General features: G+C 38.2%; 1 protein-coding gene across 1 annotated transcript in view; it reads left to right on the top strand.

The window, feature by feature from the left end:
* Positions 1 to 14,646, top strand: part of cdh23 (cadherin-related 23) — a 200,694-nt gene that overhangs the window by 183,982 nt on the left and 2,066 nt on the right. The window contains exons 43-66 of the mRNA XM_026257924.1: positions 65 to 167; positions 1,102 to 1,227; positions 1,895 to 2,098; positions 2,497 to 2,955; positions 3,129 to 3,245; positions 3,973 to 4,197; positions 4,340 to 4,509; positions 5,153 to 5,290; positions 5,365 to 5,484; positions 6,363 to 6,540; positions 6,894 to 7,105; positions 7,794 to 7,988; positions 8,089 to 8,202; positions 9,279 to 9,408; positions 9,842 to 10,105; positions 11,752 to 11,913; positions 12,015 to 12,271; positions 12,384 to 12,481; positions 12,672 to 12,792; positions 12,881 to 12,960; positions 13,087 to 13,127; positions 13,265 to 13,325; positions 13,546 to 13,675; positions 14,269 to 14,391. Coding sequence (XP_026113709.1) covers positions 65 to 167; positions 1,102 to 1,227; positions 1,895 to 2,098; positions 2,497 to 2,955; positions 3,129 to 3,245; positions 3,973 to 4,197; positions 4,340 to 4,509; positions 5,153 to 5,290; positions 5,365 to 5,484; positions 6,363 to 6,540; positions 6,894 to 7,105; positions 7,794 to 7,988; positions 8,089 to 8,202; positions 9,279 to 9,408; positions 9,842 to 10,105; positions 11,752 to 11,913; positions 12,015 to 12,271; positions 12,384 to 12,481; positions 12,672 to 12,792; positions 12,881 to 12,960; positions 13,087 to 13,127; positions 13,265 to 13,325; positions 13,546 to 13,675; positions 14,269 to 14,391 — 3,828 coding nt within the window. The remainder of the gene's footprint in view (positions 1 to 64; positions 168 to 1,101; positions 1,228 to 1,894; positions 2,099 to 2,496; positions 2,956 to 3,128; positions 3,246 to 3,972; positions 4,198 to 4,339; positions 4,510 to 5,152; positions 5,291 to 5,364; positions 5,485 to 6,362; positions 6,541 to 6,893; positions 7,106 to 7,793; positions 7,989 to 8,088; positions 8,203 to 9,278; positions 9,409 to 9,841; positions 10,106 to 11,751; positions 11,914 to 12,014; positions 12,272 to 12,383; positions 12,482 to 12,671; positions 12,793 to 12,880; positions 12,961 to 13,086; positions 13,128 to 13,264; positions 13,326 to 13,545; positions 13,676 to 14,268; positions 14,392 to 14,646) is intronic.

The following is a 14,646-nucleotide window of genomic DNA, read 5'->3' as shown; positions in this document are numbered from 1 at the left end:
CATTTCCAGCTTTCACAGCACCATGAGCTGAACACTGTCATGAGACTCTTTTCTCTCTGCTCAGGACTCAGAGTTGTTGGTGGTGACAGTGCTGGATGTGAATGACAACAGGCCCATCTTCACCCAATCCAGCTACAGGGGCGAGATCAGTGAAAACTCACCCACAGGTTCTCGTTAACCACATCCTGATTCTCAGAAATGAAGATCGTGTAGAGATCCTCTATTCAAAGACAGGGCAGAGAAGAAAAGCTTTTTTCTTCTGCGTTGATTGCTTTTGTCATACCAAATCTTTTAAAACACAAGCTTGTTGCACTGTTAAAACACTGTACAACTTTCAGAACTCAGAACAAAAATGCCATTAATTAACCAAATTGGCAAAAGTGGCTTGTTCTGAATCTTCAGATTTCTGACATTTGATGTTAACACTTGATTATCACTCGCATAATGCAAATCTAGAACCCATAAATAGGCACAAGTCTTAAAGGATAACAATTGACAAGTCAGATTACATTTTTATAAACAGTGCAAATTGTCATTATTCAGCTTAATGTTGATTCAGTTCAGTAACAGGGATAATGTTGCAAAGTGCAGCACTTATAAAACAAGTTCAATTCAGCAATAAGCAGGCCTACAGAAGATAATCATTATTCAGCTCAATTCAGTTCAATATTGATTCATTTCTGATTAATAGGATATGAATCTGATCAATTAATTTAATTCAGGAATAAGACAGTAATGAATGTATAGTGTCATTCAAGTTTTGTTCTCATCTGAGTGCAGTCAAATCAGTAACATTTTCTTAATATTAGTTGTCTTTTAAACCCCAACTGAGCAAGATTTTGGTAAACGGTGTGATTCGAGATTTCAGGTGGCATCACAAGTATGACATTATTAATTAATCATGAAAGTAAGCATGAAAAACTAGATTATGACTCTCTTGGTCAGCCGAAGTGGACCAACATAACATACTCTGAAGGGAAATAAATACGGGATGTACAGTGATGGTCATGACTCTTTAAAACATGAGATCAGAGCTGAACCTCTGTAGCCAAATCTCTGAACCTCTCTCTCTCTCTCTCTCTCTGTCCGTCCGTCCACCAGGAACCACTGTGTTGATTCTAAACGGCCCAGTCCTAGCAGAGGACAAAGACATTGGGGAGAATGCAGTGGTGAGGTATCGTCTTCTGGGAACCAGAGTGGACCTCTTCACCATAGACTCCCGCACAGGTCTGACGTTCAGCACAGATGCTATGCGTTATGTCTGTTTTGTTTTCATGTTTTCCAAAATTGAAGGCCTCATTACTTTTTAAAGAAGATATGTTGATATTTTCAAGAGATGATATCAAGAGGCCAATATTCAGTTTTAATGCTCACCTTGATGTAGGTTTTTTTTTTTCTGTAAGTGCAGTGCATTACTTTACTTTACTTTAACTTTACTGTACTTTACTTTAGACATCAAATGGAACTGGAAAAATAAAAACAGATTTCCTAAACGTTCCCCATCTGCTATTGGTAGAAAAACAGATAAACTCAAGCCATTTGTAAAGCTAGTTTTGCTATGTCAGGTTGGTTGGGATAGAGTTTGCACTATTTAGTTTGCTTATAGTTGTCTTTTTGAAGAGTATATTAAATTGAGAAAGTATTTTAACATGAAATGATTTGAACCTTTCATACAATCTCTTTTCAAAGTTGGTTATAAATTGGTCTTTTTACCTATAATTAAATGGTCTAAAATTGAATTCCTTTAAACATGCAGATATTTCATATCTGTGGTATCAGTTATACAAGATAACAGTCCTCCCACCGTTCATACACCCACAGAGTTTCTGGTAATCAAGCACTACTCCCGCTCATGACACGTCCTCTTCCCCACCCCCTCTCTCTGTGTCTCTAGGGGTGGTATCAGTGCGTGGGGGTGCTGTGCTGGACCGGGAGGCCTTCTCTGTGCCGCGGGTGGAGCTGTTTCTGCTTGGGGAGGATGTGGGAGGTTTAAACAGCACCGTTCCGCTTACTATCACCATCCTTGACGTAAACGACAACCCACCTGTCTTCAATCCATCCAGTTTCACTGTACGCCTGCCAGAAAACAGCCCCACAGGTGAGAAGCTAGTTTACTCTGGTTTGTTGGGCCCTATTGTGGTGTTATTGGAAGTGTGTTGTTGTTGTTATAAATTAATAAAAATTAATACAAATAATGGTATTTGCGAGTTAGTTTTTTTTTTAAGTATTTTTTTATAATTTTATAAGATTATTTATTTACAAATGTATTACTTTTAATGTATATATGTTTCAAAATTTAAATAACGCTGAAAAAAATAAATAAATAAGAGAAATATAAATGCAAATATTGCATGAAAAACAGAAATTATAAATACCTGAGAAAACTAAATGAGAAAACAAACCAGAATCATTGGATTCATTTAAATGCTAAAATTGCTTAAGCTAAAAAGGTATACGTAGAGAGTGTGTTTTATTTATTATTGTGTGTATTTTCAGGTGTGGTAGTAACGCAGCTCTCGGCGACTGATGCTGATGCGGGCTCTAACGGTTGGCTGCAGTATCGCTTAGACAGCGGCGCTCAGGACCGTTTCATCGTTGATGCTCTGTCAGGTGCCGTTGTGGTCGGCAATGCTACGCTGGATCGAGAGGAGCGTAGCTCGTACCGTCTAGTTGTCATAGCAGCTGACCGAGGCACACCCTCTCTCTCGGGAACGGCGACATTAACTGTCGTTCTAGACGATGTCAACGACTCCCGTCCTCGTTTCATAAGGCCTGTGCAGACCATCAGCGTTAACGAGTCAACACCGCCAGGAGAGGTCGTAGCTACGCTCACAGCTGAGGACCCTGATCTACGACCTCGCCTGGAGTATTACATCATCTCTGTGGAAGCAAAGGATGATGGGAATAATCCAGTGGATGGGCTGCAGCAGTCATTTGGAATTGACTTTTACACTGGTGAGCGATTGTGTCGTAAAAGACATCATATGTAGATCTTAATTTGGAATTCAGCAGCTAAACATTTTCATTAAAAAAAATAATTTTCTATGGAGAAAATTAATGTGATTTTTACTTCCGAGAACCATTTTGTGCTGTGTTGTGTTGATATTTGTGTCCATCTTTATTCTCAGGTGCTGTTTTCGTACGAAACCCCTTGAACCGAGAGCTGGTTGCCACTTTTGAGATCATTGTATCAGTCCATGACAACGCCAGTGATATTATTGACATGTCCGTCAGTGTACCCAACGGTAAGAAAGATCTTTACTTTCCATCTTTCTCTCCAACAAATTTGGACATTTTTTCATCTATTTAATTTGCCCACCCTCAGGTCACCCAAGATGTAGAAGAGTTTGTTCAATGGAGCAGATTTGGAGAATTTAAATTTGAATTTAAATAAACAAAGGATCCTCTGCAGTGAATGGGTGCCGTCAGGATGAGTCCAAACAGCTGATAAAAACATCACAGTAATCCACACCACTCCAGTCCATCAATTAATGTCTCATGAAGTGAAAAGCTGGTTTATTGCAAATATGCTTGTTGCTTATTAACATTACTTGTGGATTATTGTGATGTTTTGAGCAGCTTTTCGAACTCTCGTTCTGACTTGACCCATTCATTACAGAAAATCCATTGGTGAGCAAGTGATATCATGTTAAATTTCTCCAAATATGTTCAGATAGAGAAACAAAAACTAATTTACATCTACAACTATTACTTTAAGATTGCTCATGTTGCATTCTATTGAAAAGACCAGTATGTGCTCTGGGACACCATGTCCACACCAGGTTTACTAACGAGCTTGACCAGCAATGTTAAGCAGGTTTGCCAGAAATCATGCTGGTAACCAACTTCCAGTCTGTCAGGTTTTCCTTGATTCCATGATTGCCAATCTTGACCAGCACTAAACCAGCATGAGAGGGGATGCTATCCTATTTCCAGGAAGTTAACTAATCTAAATGTTATTTCTGTCCACAGCTAAATTGACCATCAACGTGCTGGATGTGAATGACAATGCTCCTCGTTTTCGTCCTTTCGGGGTATCGAACTTCTCCGAGAGTATTCTGGAGGGTGCCGTGCCTGGTACCACACTGCTGTCGGTGACGGCTGTGGATCCCGATAAAGGGCCCAACGGTCAGATCATCTATCAGCTCCTACACCTGCCCCGTGGAGACTACATAAGACTTGAAGACCCATCTACAGGTTACACACATAAACACTTTCACATTTCTTCAACATTCTGTTGACATTAACCTTAAACACTAAGAAACTGAAGCTTGAAAAATGGGTTTTGCCGATTAAGTTTTATCTCTAATCTGCATGATGCATGCATCACTATACACAGGTAAAATTGTGGCCAATCGGACGGTGGATTATGAACAAGTGCAGTGGTTAAACTTCACAGTGCGTGCTCAGGATCACGGCACGCCTCCTCGCTTTGCTGAACTTCCTGTCTATCTGCGGATTGTTGATGTCAATGACAACAACCCAGTCTTTCGACAACCTTTATATCAGGTAAATCAGTTCAGACCAGAGAAACAGGGTACTGTGCAGATTGAATGTGCTTCTTTTCTGCTCAATTCAGGAAGTGTTTTAATTCTGATATTACAGATGTGAAGCTCATGCAGTGGGTTCAAAGTTTGACACTTTAGTGAAAATTCTTCTGGGTTGCTTTTTGCAAAATCTTAAAGACTAATTATTATAGTAACTACTCATTTTAAATATGGTCAGTAATTATTTATTGCTGTTATTTAGTTAGAAGTCTTTATGCATTTTCTAATACCTGTTACTTTTCAAAATCAGTTTATTTCAGGATGTAAATGGGATTTTGCTTATAGGGCTTTCACAGTTTCCACAAAAAAAAAAAACATTAAGCAGCACAACATTGATAATAATAAGAAATGTTTCTTGAGAACCAATTCAGCATATTTTAAAGATTTCTGAACGATCATGTGACACTAAAGACTTGAGTATTGATACTGGAAATTCAGCTTGGCATCACAAGAATAAATAAAATATTTAAAAAAATTGTTTAAATTGTAATAATATTTCACACAGTATTAGAGTTTTTTTCTATATCTTTCGTCAAATCTAGCTTTGATGTACGTAAAGTAGGAAGCCTTTAAACCAAAGATTTTGTGTATGCTTGTGTGTGCAGAAGTCTGTTTTCGAGGATGTTGCACTCGGCACTATTATTGTAAGTGTGAGTGCGACAGATGCAGACTCTGGCCTGTTCTCTGTCATTGAATACGGCCTAGTGGATGGAGAGGGCAGGTTCGGCATCACACCCACTACGGTGAGTGTGTTTGGTGTGAAAACAAGACAAATACAATAACAAATGCCATCTATAATATCACTTCTGTCATTCAGGGGGACATCTACGTCCTGTCTGCCCTGGACAGAGAGACCAAGGACCGTTACACACTCACAGCCTACGCCAGAGACAACCCTGGAGGCAGCCCCAACAACCGCAGAGAAAACTCTGTGCAGGTACGTGCAATGTGTGGATGAGCTGAAAAATATGCTATTACCTTAGAAATCATATGATCCACATCACTTCATAGTTATTACTTTTCTAAACTCAAATGTAGGAACTTGGAGGCACCATATGTTGCCCTTTATAAATTTTTTTAGATCCTGCTCATTTCAGACACAAAAAGATGAACTTGTGTCGTCATTTTATCTCAATGTGAAATCAGGATTGTAACAACCTGTTCTGCAAACTTTAAAGTCCAGTTGACCACAGGATTAAAGACCAAACATGGATAAAATGAGTTGAGCAAGAGACATTGACACAGTCAAGGCGGAGTCTCCTTCACTTCCAGTTCCTGTTTAATAAGGATATGAAAAGAGCATAAGCTGTGCTTAATGAGGTTTAACAAGATGTGAAGTGTTTGTGAGGTGGCCAAGTGTTCAGCTTGCACTTCCTCTATTCACACTCTGCTGTTATGAGGAAATAGGAAGTATAGAAGCAAGACAAGCAGAAATTTATACCATCAGCGGATGCAATTTTCAGTGCAAACTTTGCATAATATTGACTTACTAAAACTCCAGATGTGAGTAAAATACAATTACAAATCAGCTTTGGTGAGTCCAGATGGCCAGTAACTGTTTCAGGATCTCTATCATCATTATATGTTTTATTTGGAATTGTTGGTTTGCTGTATTCCCAACCAGTGTTCATATATCCAACTCTCTTGTACACGTTTGCATTTTTTGCACAGAGAGTTTCAGTTTCATGTGAACAGTTTTGCATGAGCTGACCTCAAAAACTTTGAAAAACAACCAAAACAGCTTTTGTTACTCCTCCTTAACACCTCTGTATCAGCTCTGCGAGCTCCATCTTTCTCTCTCCCTGTGTCTGTCAGGTGCAGTTAACAGTGATGGATGTAAATGACTTCCGTCCACGCTTCTCAGAGCGAGTTTTCACCACTAGTGTGTTTGAGAATGAGCCGGTTGGTACGTCAGTGATCACAATGAAGGCCATTGACCTCGATGAGGGGGAGAATGCATTACTTACCTATAGCCTACAGGGCCCTGGAGCAGGTAAATTACATACACACAGAAATACAGAAATATAGATTCATGGGTTGCAAATTTAAGATTAAAGAATTGGCTCTTGGAATTTTAACTGAATTGGATTTCTGTTACTTTTTTATAGTAAACACGCATATACACACACGCACACGTGCATAACTGTAACTTTAATTTAAACTTACATTATTTTATTTTAACTTACTATTCACCATAGTGTTTTCTACCTTGATTCAAAATCATGTGATTAATTGTTAATTCAAGACATTGTCAATTTACTTTCCATGTACAATTTGATAAACGCACTTGAGTAAGGCTACATAGTTTGATGATGTTTCTCATGTCTCTTCCTCTCTCCATCACAGATGCATTCTCTCTGGATCCTGGCACAGGGCTGATTCGCTCCCTGCGGTTACTGCAGAGTTTCGAGAGGTTTAATCTGACAGTGGTGGCGACCGATCATGGCCGAACGCCCCTCTGGGGAACCGCCAGTCTTCAGATCACCGTCATAGATGTCAATAATAACAGGCCGGTCTTTGTGCGGCCCGCCAATGGCACTATCATGCACATACTAGAGGTGTGTAACAGTGACCAAACCAATTGCTCGTTTTTATTACTAAAACATATTTTCTTTGTTTAAATGTGATGTCTGCTGAATGCAGGCTTTCTCACTCATCCTACTAATTACAGCTTAACCACTTTTGATGTATTCTCAGTTATTCCACAGCACTCTTATTTGTCTTCCTTGTTGTTGTCTTCATGTAGCTGTCTAGTTGCATGCTGAAACATGCAGTAGAGATCTCGTGCTTGCTTATGTGGTCAAGCCTCCTGTGTACATCTGACAGCCAGAGTGAAAAGATCATGTTGGATCTTTGTGATCATTTTGAAGCCCTTTATTTCTGAGCCCAAGCGATGAAACCCACCCCAGTGACTCAGAGAGATGTCAACAACAGTGTCATTATAACCAGATAGTATTTTGGAAACTTTATAAGTTCCTCTTGCAGTAAGGACAAGTCTTAAAAACCTTTGAAATGCCTTTGATTAGAGTCAGAAGCACTAAACGGCACATCAAAATATAAATTAAGAGATTCCCTGCTTTTAATTCTGACGAATGTTCAATACTTTGTTCAATACCACTCAACACTTTGACCCAGATCTGTCACATGGAGGTTTGGATTGTGAGAGATTGGATGACCTGTTTTTGTTCAGGGTCAGACATCATGTATGAGTGAGCATTCGGTCATGTTTTGTGCGTGTTGTTGCAGGAACAGCCTCCCGGGCTGGTGGTGTATGAAGTGTTTGCTACAGACGAGGATGAGGGGGTGAACGGAGAAGTCCGGTACAGCTTTCTGCAGACTGGAGCAGGAAATAGGGACTGGGAGAACTTCCGTATTGATGCAGTGAACGGAGTGATCACAACTGCAGTTAAACTGGACAGAGAGAAACAAGCCCTTTACAGTGTGAGTCGCTCTTTCTAACCAGACACATTTCAAAATAAACAACCATTGAAAACAGCAGAAAACCCTCAAAAACACTTTCAATCTCTGTATTGGTGTGCAGCTGGTTGTGGTGGCCTATGACCTCGGGCAGCCCGTCCCGTATGAGACCATGCAGCCGCTGCAGGTGGCTCTGTCTGACATCGACGACAATGAACCTGTTTTTCTTAAACCTCCGGTAATGTTCTGATCATTTGTTTTTGATTATCAGATATATCACCATTTTTTAAGTACATACTATAGACAAATTGGCCATTTTAATTGCAGCCCTGTAAAACCAGACTCTCATTATTTATGAAATAATAATCATAAAAACCTATGTTATTTAATTAAACATTTAAATTAACCTTTAGAAAAGTATTTGTTTGCATTTGATTTTATCACATTTGATACATCAGGCTTTTATGCAATATAATATAATATAATATAATATAATATAATATAATACAATACAATACAATACAATACAATATAATATAATATAATATAATATAATACAATACAATACAATACAATACAATACAATACAATACAATACAATACAATACAATACAATACAATACAATATAATATAATACTCATACTCAAGGAGGTAAAGAAAACACTTCAATTTTATAAAGAGGGCAAAAAAGAGCAAAAATATGCCTGTATAAAAAAATATATCCTGTTGCTGGTAAATATTTGGCTGATCTGAAATTTTGATAGCTTGTGATGCAAATCAATAATATGTTTATATTAGTATATTAGACTGTGATATATAAATGCTTGGCTTTATGATCAAAACTTTGATAATTAAACAAAATATATAATGCAATGTGCTGCAGTGATGACTGAGAGATGTTAATCACATTCCTGTATTGTATTTAATGTTCACATCTTAACATGATTTATTTATTTATTTTTCTAAAAATGATGAACGGATAATCAAGTAACCCTACGTTGCCTCAGTCTAGTAAATGTTTGTCTGGAATGTTACGATCATTATAAAAGTTAATTCTTTTGTAAGATTTTGGTAGAAGTTTACCAAAAACATTTGCTTAAAAAAAAGTAAAAACTATTCATCAAATGACAGAAGATATGTACTAAACAGGTTTTTCAGCAATGTTTGTTATTTTTAAGGCCTTAGAAATTTGCATATCAAATATAATGCAGTAGGCTTTAAAGGGACTTTCACATCATGAAATGTGATTGTTGAAAATTTTTCCCATCACTTATTGCTTAAGTCCTGAATTCTGTGTGTTGCGTGCATTTCAGAGAGGAAGTTTGCCGTATCAGTCTCTGTCGGTACCCGAGCACTCGTCTCCTGGGACTGTTGTGGGGAATGTGACTGGTGCAGTGGATGCAGACGAAGGCTCTAATGCTATCGTCTACTATTTCATTGCAGGTGTGGACACAACATCAAACAACAAAAATAAACCCTATAGAAGCAGTTACATCATTAAACCATGCTTATCCAGTGTTTGGCTCTGTTCAGCTGTTCGAGACTGTTAATGCAAATCTTACTTGGATTTTACTGAATTAAAATGAATCTGACAAGTAATCTCTCTTTGCTGAACACATTCATGAAAGAATATACAGTATTTGAAGGCTAGTGAACCAAGAATCTTTGATCAGCTGCTGTAGGTCAGGACCGTTTCTTCATAGAACATTTCCGCCTGCAGTTACAAATGTACTACTCAGTTCACGCAATATTGTTGCATCAGGGATGAATTTCAGATTTCTGTGAAATTTAGAATTTTCCTTAGCAGGACCTTGGTAGTATTTCATACATGGTTATTGTAAACATCTTATTAACTGCATCACTGATGCTCTTCTAGGAGGTGATTCTGAGGGAAACTTTGGGATGAGTGTTGCTGGAGTTCTACGGGTCAAAAAAGACCTGGATCGGGAAGAAATCCCAGTGTATTCCATCATCGTTAAAGCTTCCAGTAACCGAAGCTGGTCTCCTCCGAGAAGTCAAAGGTCACAGCGGGCCCAAGTGCTTGACCCAAGCCGTGACCCTACATTACAGGAAGTAAGAATCTTCCTTGAGGACATCAACGACCAGTCTCCAAGATTCACAAAGATGGAGTACACTGCAGGTAACGGATTTGTTGAATTTTGAAACTATTTTCAATGTTTTTATTTTACGGTGGTGTGAAGAGTACCTGAACACCATACTTTAGTAAAAGTACAGATACCTTACAGTGAAAATTACTCCACTACAAGGTAAAAGTCACCAATTCCAAAACAACTTGATATTTAACAGTACTTAAGTATTTTTACTTATATGAAATATAGGCTCAAAAAAGGCACTATAAAAGAGACTCGCCAGTGAAAAACTTTAACGTTGTGGAGAAACAGGAGAAAACAGGTAGAGGCAAGGATCTGTGTGCAGGTATTTAATGACAACCTAGAACAAACAATAAATCAAAAACCACAGGGAACAAAGAACAGATTGACGGACAAACAGACTACAATTACACTCAACAACTCACAAGGAACTAAAGAAACACTAGGGGTATATAAACATAGGGCTAACAAGCATAACAAGACACACCTGGGTAGACTAAGTAAGAGGAACCAATGAACAAACAGACTACAAACAACACAGGAGACAGGAAGGACACAGGTAGAAGATCCTTCAAAAAGGTCTATTCAGTATAATGGGTGAATAAAATAATCCATCCAAATAAAAAAAAATCATAGTCTTTTTGCTCTGAATGTGCTGTTTCAGCGTCATTGCCGCTGCAGTCACGTCCTCATCTCAAATAGAAAACACCTGTGATTCACAACTACTTGCTTAGGAACTTACATTCATGTAATGTAGCCTTGTTGACAAGTTTGGGTGAGTAGTGGCAAGATAATAGTGCTTTCAGTGTAGTTGGTGCAATGCAAAATGTAATGTGTAATTGCAACACTCATTTCACATGTAGTGGAGTAAAGAGTACATATGCTTATTCAAAAATATAGTGAAGTAGAGTTAAAGTTGCTAATATCTTTGATGCTCAGTAAAACTACAGAAAAATTAAAATTTAATTAAATTTATGTATTTAGCAGAAGCCATTTCCCAAAGCGATTTACAGTGCATCCAGGCTAACAATTTTTACTTATCATGTGTTCCTGGGGAATCAAACCCTCAACCTCGTGCAACCTCGTCCAATCAGAGCTGCGGTCCGTAACTTTGTTCGTGTTCAAAATGTAGAAAAATGTATATAATAAGCGAGTACACCATGAATCCATTTTCCAAACCGTGTTTTTGGCTTGTCCTGAATCACTAGGGTGCACCTATAATAAGTGTTTATATTCGGACTATTTTAGATTGCTTCAGGGATATAGTTCTGTTTATTAATCGCTAGAGCGTCAAAAGTTCCCCTACCGCAGCTTTAATTTACTTTGTATTTATTTATTTCGTCTAAAACCCTCTAGCATCACTAACCGATCAAAATTGACCCTTTCTACTGCTTGCAACTTCTACTTATGCTTTTGCTGATCATCTTCATATATTTTGTCAAAGAAACTTCTGTAATCTAGTTATAATCTAAGCTGCACAAATAAATTATACAAATATTGAGAAAAAATGCCAATACGGTTGAATGCGACCTTCATGTAACATAAATAAAAATAAATGTTGTTTATATATTATGTAAGTATTTTAACTGCTTTTATGTTTTATTTTAATTCAATCCCTATGACATCCTGTTTAGATAAGTAAACGCAAGCTTACCTGTCTCTCTTTCTCTGTCAGGTGTGGCTGCAGATGCTAAAGTGGACTCAGATCTGATCCGGGTTCAAGCGATTGATAATGACATTGGCAACAACAGTCTTGTTCTTTATCACATTCTGTCTATCCACTACATCAAACTACATTCCAATGACTCTGAAGAAATGCCCAGCGTTTTCATCATCGGTGTGTGTGCTTTACACACTTGCTTAACTTTCTGTTGAAATGTCAGGTAATTTAGATTAGTGTTGTTTTTTTATTGACTCTTCTTTTTTTTTTTTTTTCAGGTGACACTAATGGAGTCATCCGGACGCATGACCTGTTTATGGCTTATGATCCGGGTTATTTTATGGTGGAGGTTTTGGCGAGCGATCTGGCAGGACACAGTGATGTGACACTGGTGGGCATTTACATTCTCAGAGACGACCAGCGGGTGAAGATCGTCATTAATGAGATTCCAGAGCGTGTGCGACTGTTTCAAGAGGAGTTTATAAACCTGCTCTCAAACATCACTGGAGCCATAGTCAACACTGATGACGTACAGGTACACGCATGCTTGTGCTGTCATTATTACTATCGTGAGAAGTTAAACTACAATCCTTGTCTCTACAGTTATATCCAGTATTTCTCCTGTCATGACCATTTCTTTCCCATAGTTTCATGTGGATAAAAAGGGCAGAGTGAACTTCGCTCAAACCGATGTTCTGATTCATGTGGTCAACAAGCAGACCAACCGTATTCTAGATGTGGAGAGGTAAGAGTTATATACCAAACATGATCGATACATATCAAATGCAGACGTTTCTTGAACTATACAGCTTGATTGATTTTTTTACACTGATTATGATTGCATTTGATTAATGCAGTAGTATAATCTGCAGTTGCTTTGATTCTTTCAGGATGATTGATTGATTGATTGATTGATTCACTGAATTGGTTTTCAGGGTGATTCAGATGATTGATGAGAACAAGGAGCAGTTGAGGAATCTGTTTAGAAACTACAACGTTCTGGATGTTCAGCCAGCTGTGACTGCTCGTGCACCTGATGACCTCACCAACTTACAGGTGTGTGTGTGTGTTTGTTTGTATACGATGTATTTGCTGTATTAAGAAAACATTATACACACCATGAATGCCTGTTCATTTCTTTCAGATGGCCATTATCATCTTGGCAGTTTTACTCTTCCTTGCAGCTATGTTGTTTATCCTGATGAACTGGTATTACCGCACAGTGTGAGTACTTTCTGCATTATATTTCCACAGAAAGAAGCACCACTTCAAATCCTTTTCTATAACTGGCCATATTCACTCACTTCCTGTTCAACGCATAACCAGATTTTTGTTTCTTGTTTTCAACAGGCACAAAAGGAAGCTGAAGGCGATTGTTGCTGGCTCCACAGGTAAGTTGCTGGGAATGTCCCATCCCTCTGTCAGGAGGAAGTGAAAACTAATCCTCACATGGGTTCAAGTTTAACAAACATTGCTTTGTGTTTGTTGTCAAGGTAAAGCATATTTGGTTTTCTCTCTCTATTTTCAGGAAATCAGGGGTTGATGGATATTCTGGATATGCCCAACACAAACAAGTACACGTTTGAAGGGTGAGTGAGTGATACAATGGTGTAGTTGATATGATCCTGTCCGTATATGTCTTAACAGAGCTCTCAACTGCTAAAATAATCACAGGTGTGGCAAACCTTAACATACTCTTAATATTTGAGATGTGTTCCAAATACAATGCTGATCATTATCTAACGGACTAAATTGCAAGGTTTAATTGATTGCATCACAATGCATCTCTTTCTCTGTGTGTGCTTGTAGAGCAAATCCAGTGTGGCTAGATCCTTTCTGCAGGAATCTGGAATTAGCGGCACAGGCAGAGCATGAGGACGACCTTCCTGAAGACTTAAGTGACATTGCTGACCTCTGGAACAGCCCGGCTCGCACACATGTAATAAACTAAAAAAAAATTGTCAAAATCATGCCATGGTGCATGTATTGTCATCACACGAACCTAGACCTTCTCTTTGTCTTCTCTTGCCTTTGTGGGTTAAAATTAAATTTTTATCTGCTTACCCCCATGACATCCAAGAAGTGACGGTTTCTTCAGTGGAACACAAACTGAGATTTTTATCTGAAACCGTTGCAGTCTATCAGTCTTATAATGTAATTTGACGGGAATCACGGCTAAAACATACAATAAAACGTAAATAAAAACATAGCAAGCAGACACATGCTTCTTCTTCTTCTTGCTTTACAGCGGATCGCTTGGTTTTGTTGGTGTATGTTTTTTGTTTTGTTTTATTGTATGTTTCTGAATATAATATAATATTCCCATACGCTTACATTATAAAGCTGTCAGACTGCAACGGTTTCAGTAAAAAAAATCTCAGTTTGTGTTCTACTGAAGAAACAGTGTCACCTACAATCTTGAATGTCCTGGGGGTAAGCAGATAAACATCAAATGTTCATTTTTGTGTGACTATCCCTTTCAGTGTCATATTCAAGTTATAGGGAACTAAATAAATATCTTGTCTTCTATAGGGTACATTTGGACGTGAGCCTCAGGCCTCTAAACCAGAGGATGACCGATATCTACGAGCTGCTATTCAGGAGTATGACAACATCGCCAAACTAGGACAAATCATGAGAGAGGGGCCTATCAAGGTGAGAACATTCACTCCAAATCTGATATCAGAGCTACTAATAAACCTGTCAAAGCTTGGAGGACATAAACAGGCAAACCAATAAAGATCGCTGATAGCAATAATAGAAGATGGGATCATCATAGTGCTTCAGTACTTTTTGAGGCCTGATTCCTAGACACAAATCTAAACTAGAACATATTTCAAATGTATTTTCAGTTTAGAATCAACATTTATGGTGTCTTAAACTCAGTTTGGGACCCAATATAATAAAATG

The sequence above is a fragment of the Carassius auratus genome, unplaced genomic scaffold (genome assembly GCF_003368295.1).
Source record: "Carassius auratus strain Wakin unplaced genomic scaffold, ASM336829v1 scaf_tig00214573, whole genome shotgun sequence".
NCBI lineage: Eukaryota > Metazoa > Chordata > Actinopteri > Cypriniformes > Cyprinidae > Carassius > Carassius auratus.
The sequence above is the reverse complement of the archived record's forward strand: the minus strand, read 5'-3'. Positions and strand labels throughout refer to the sequence as shown.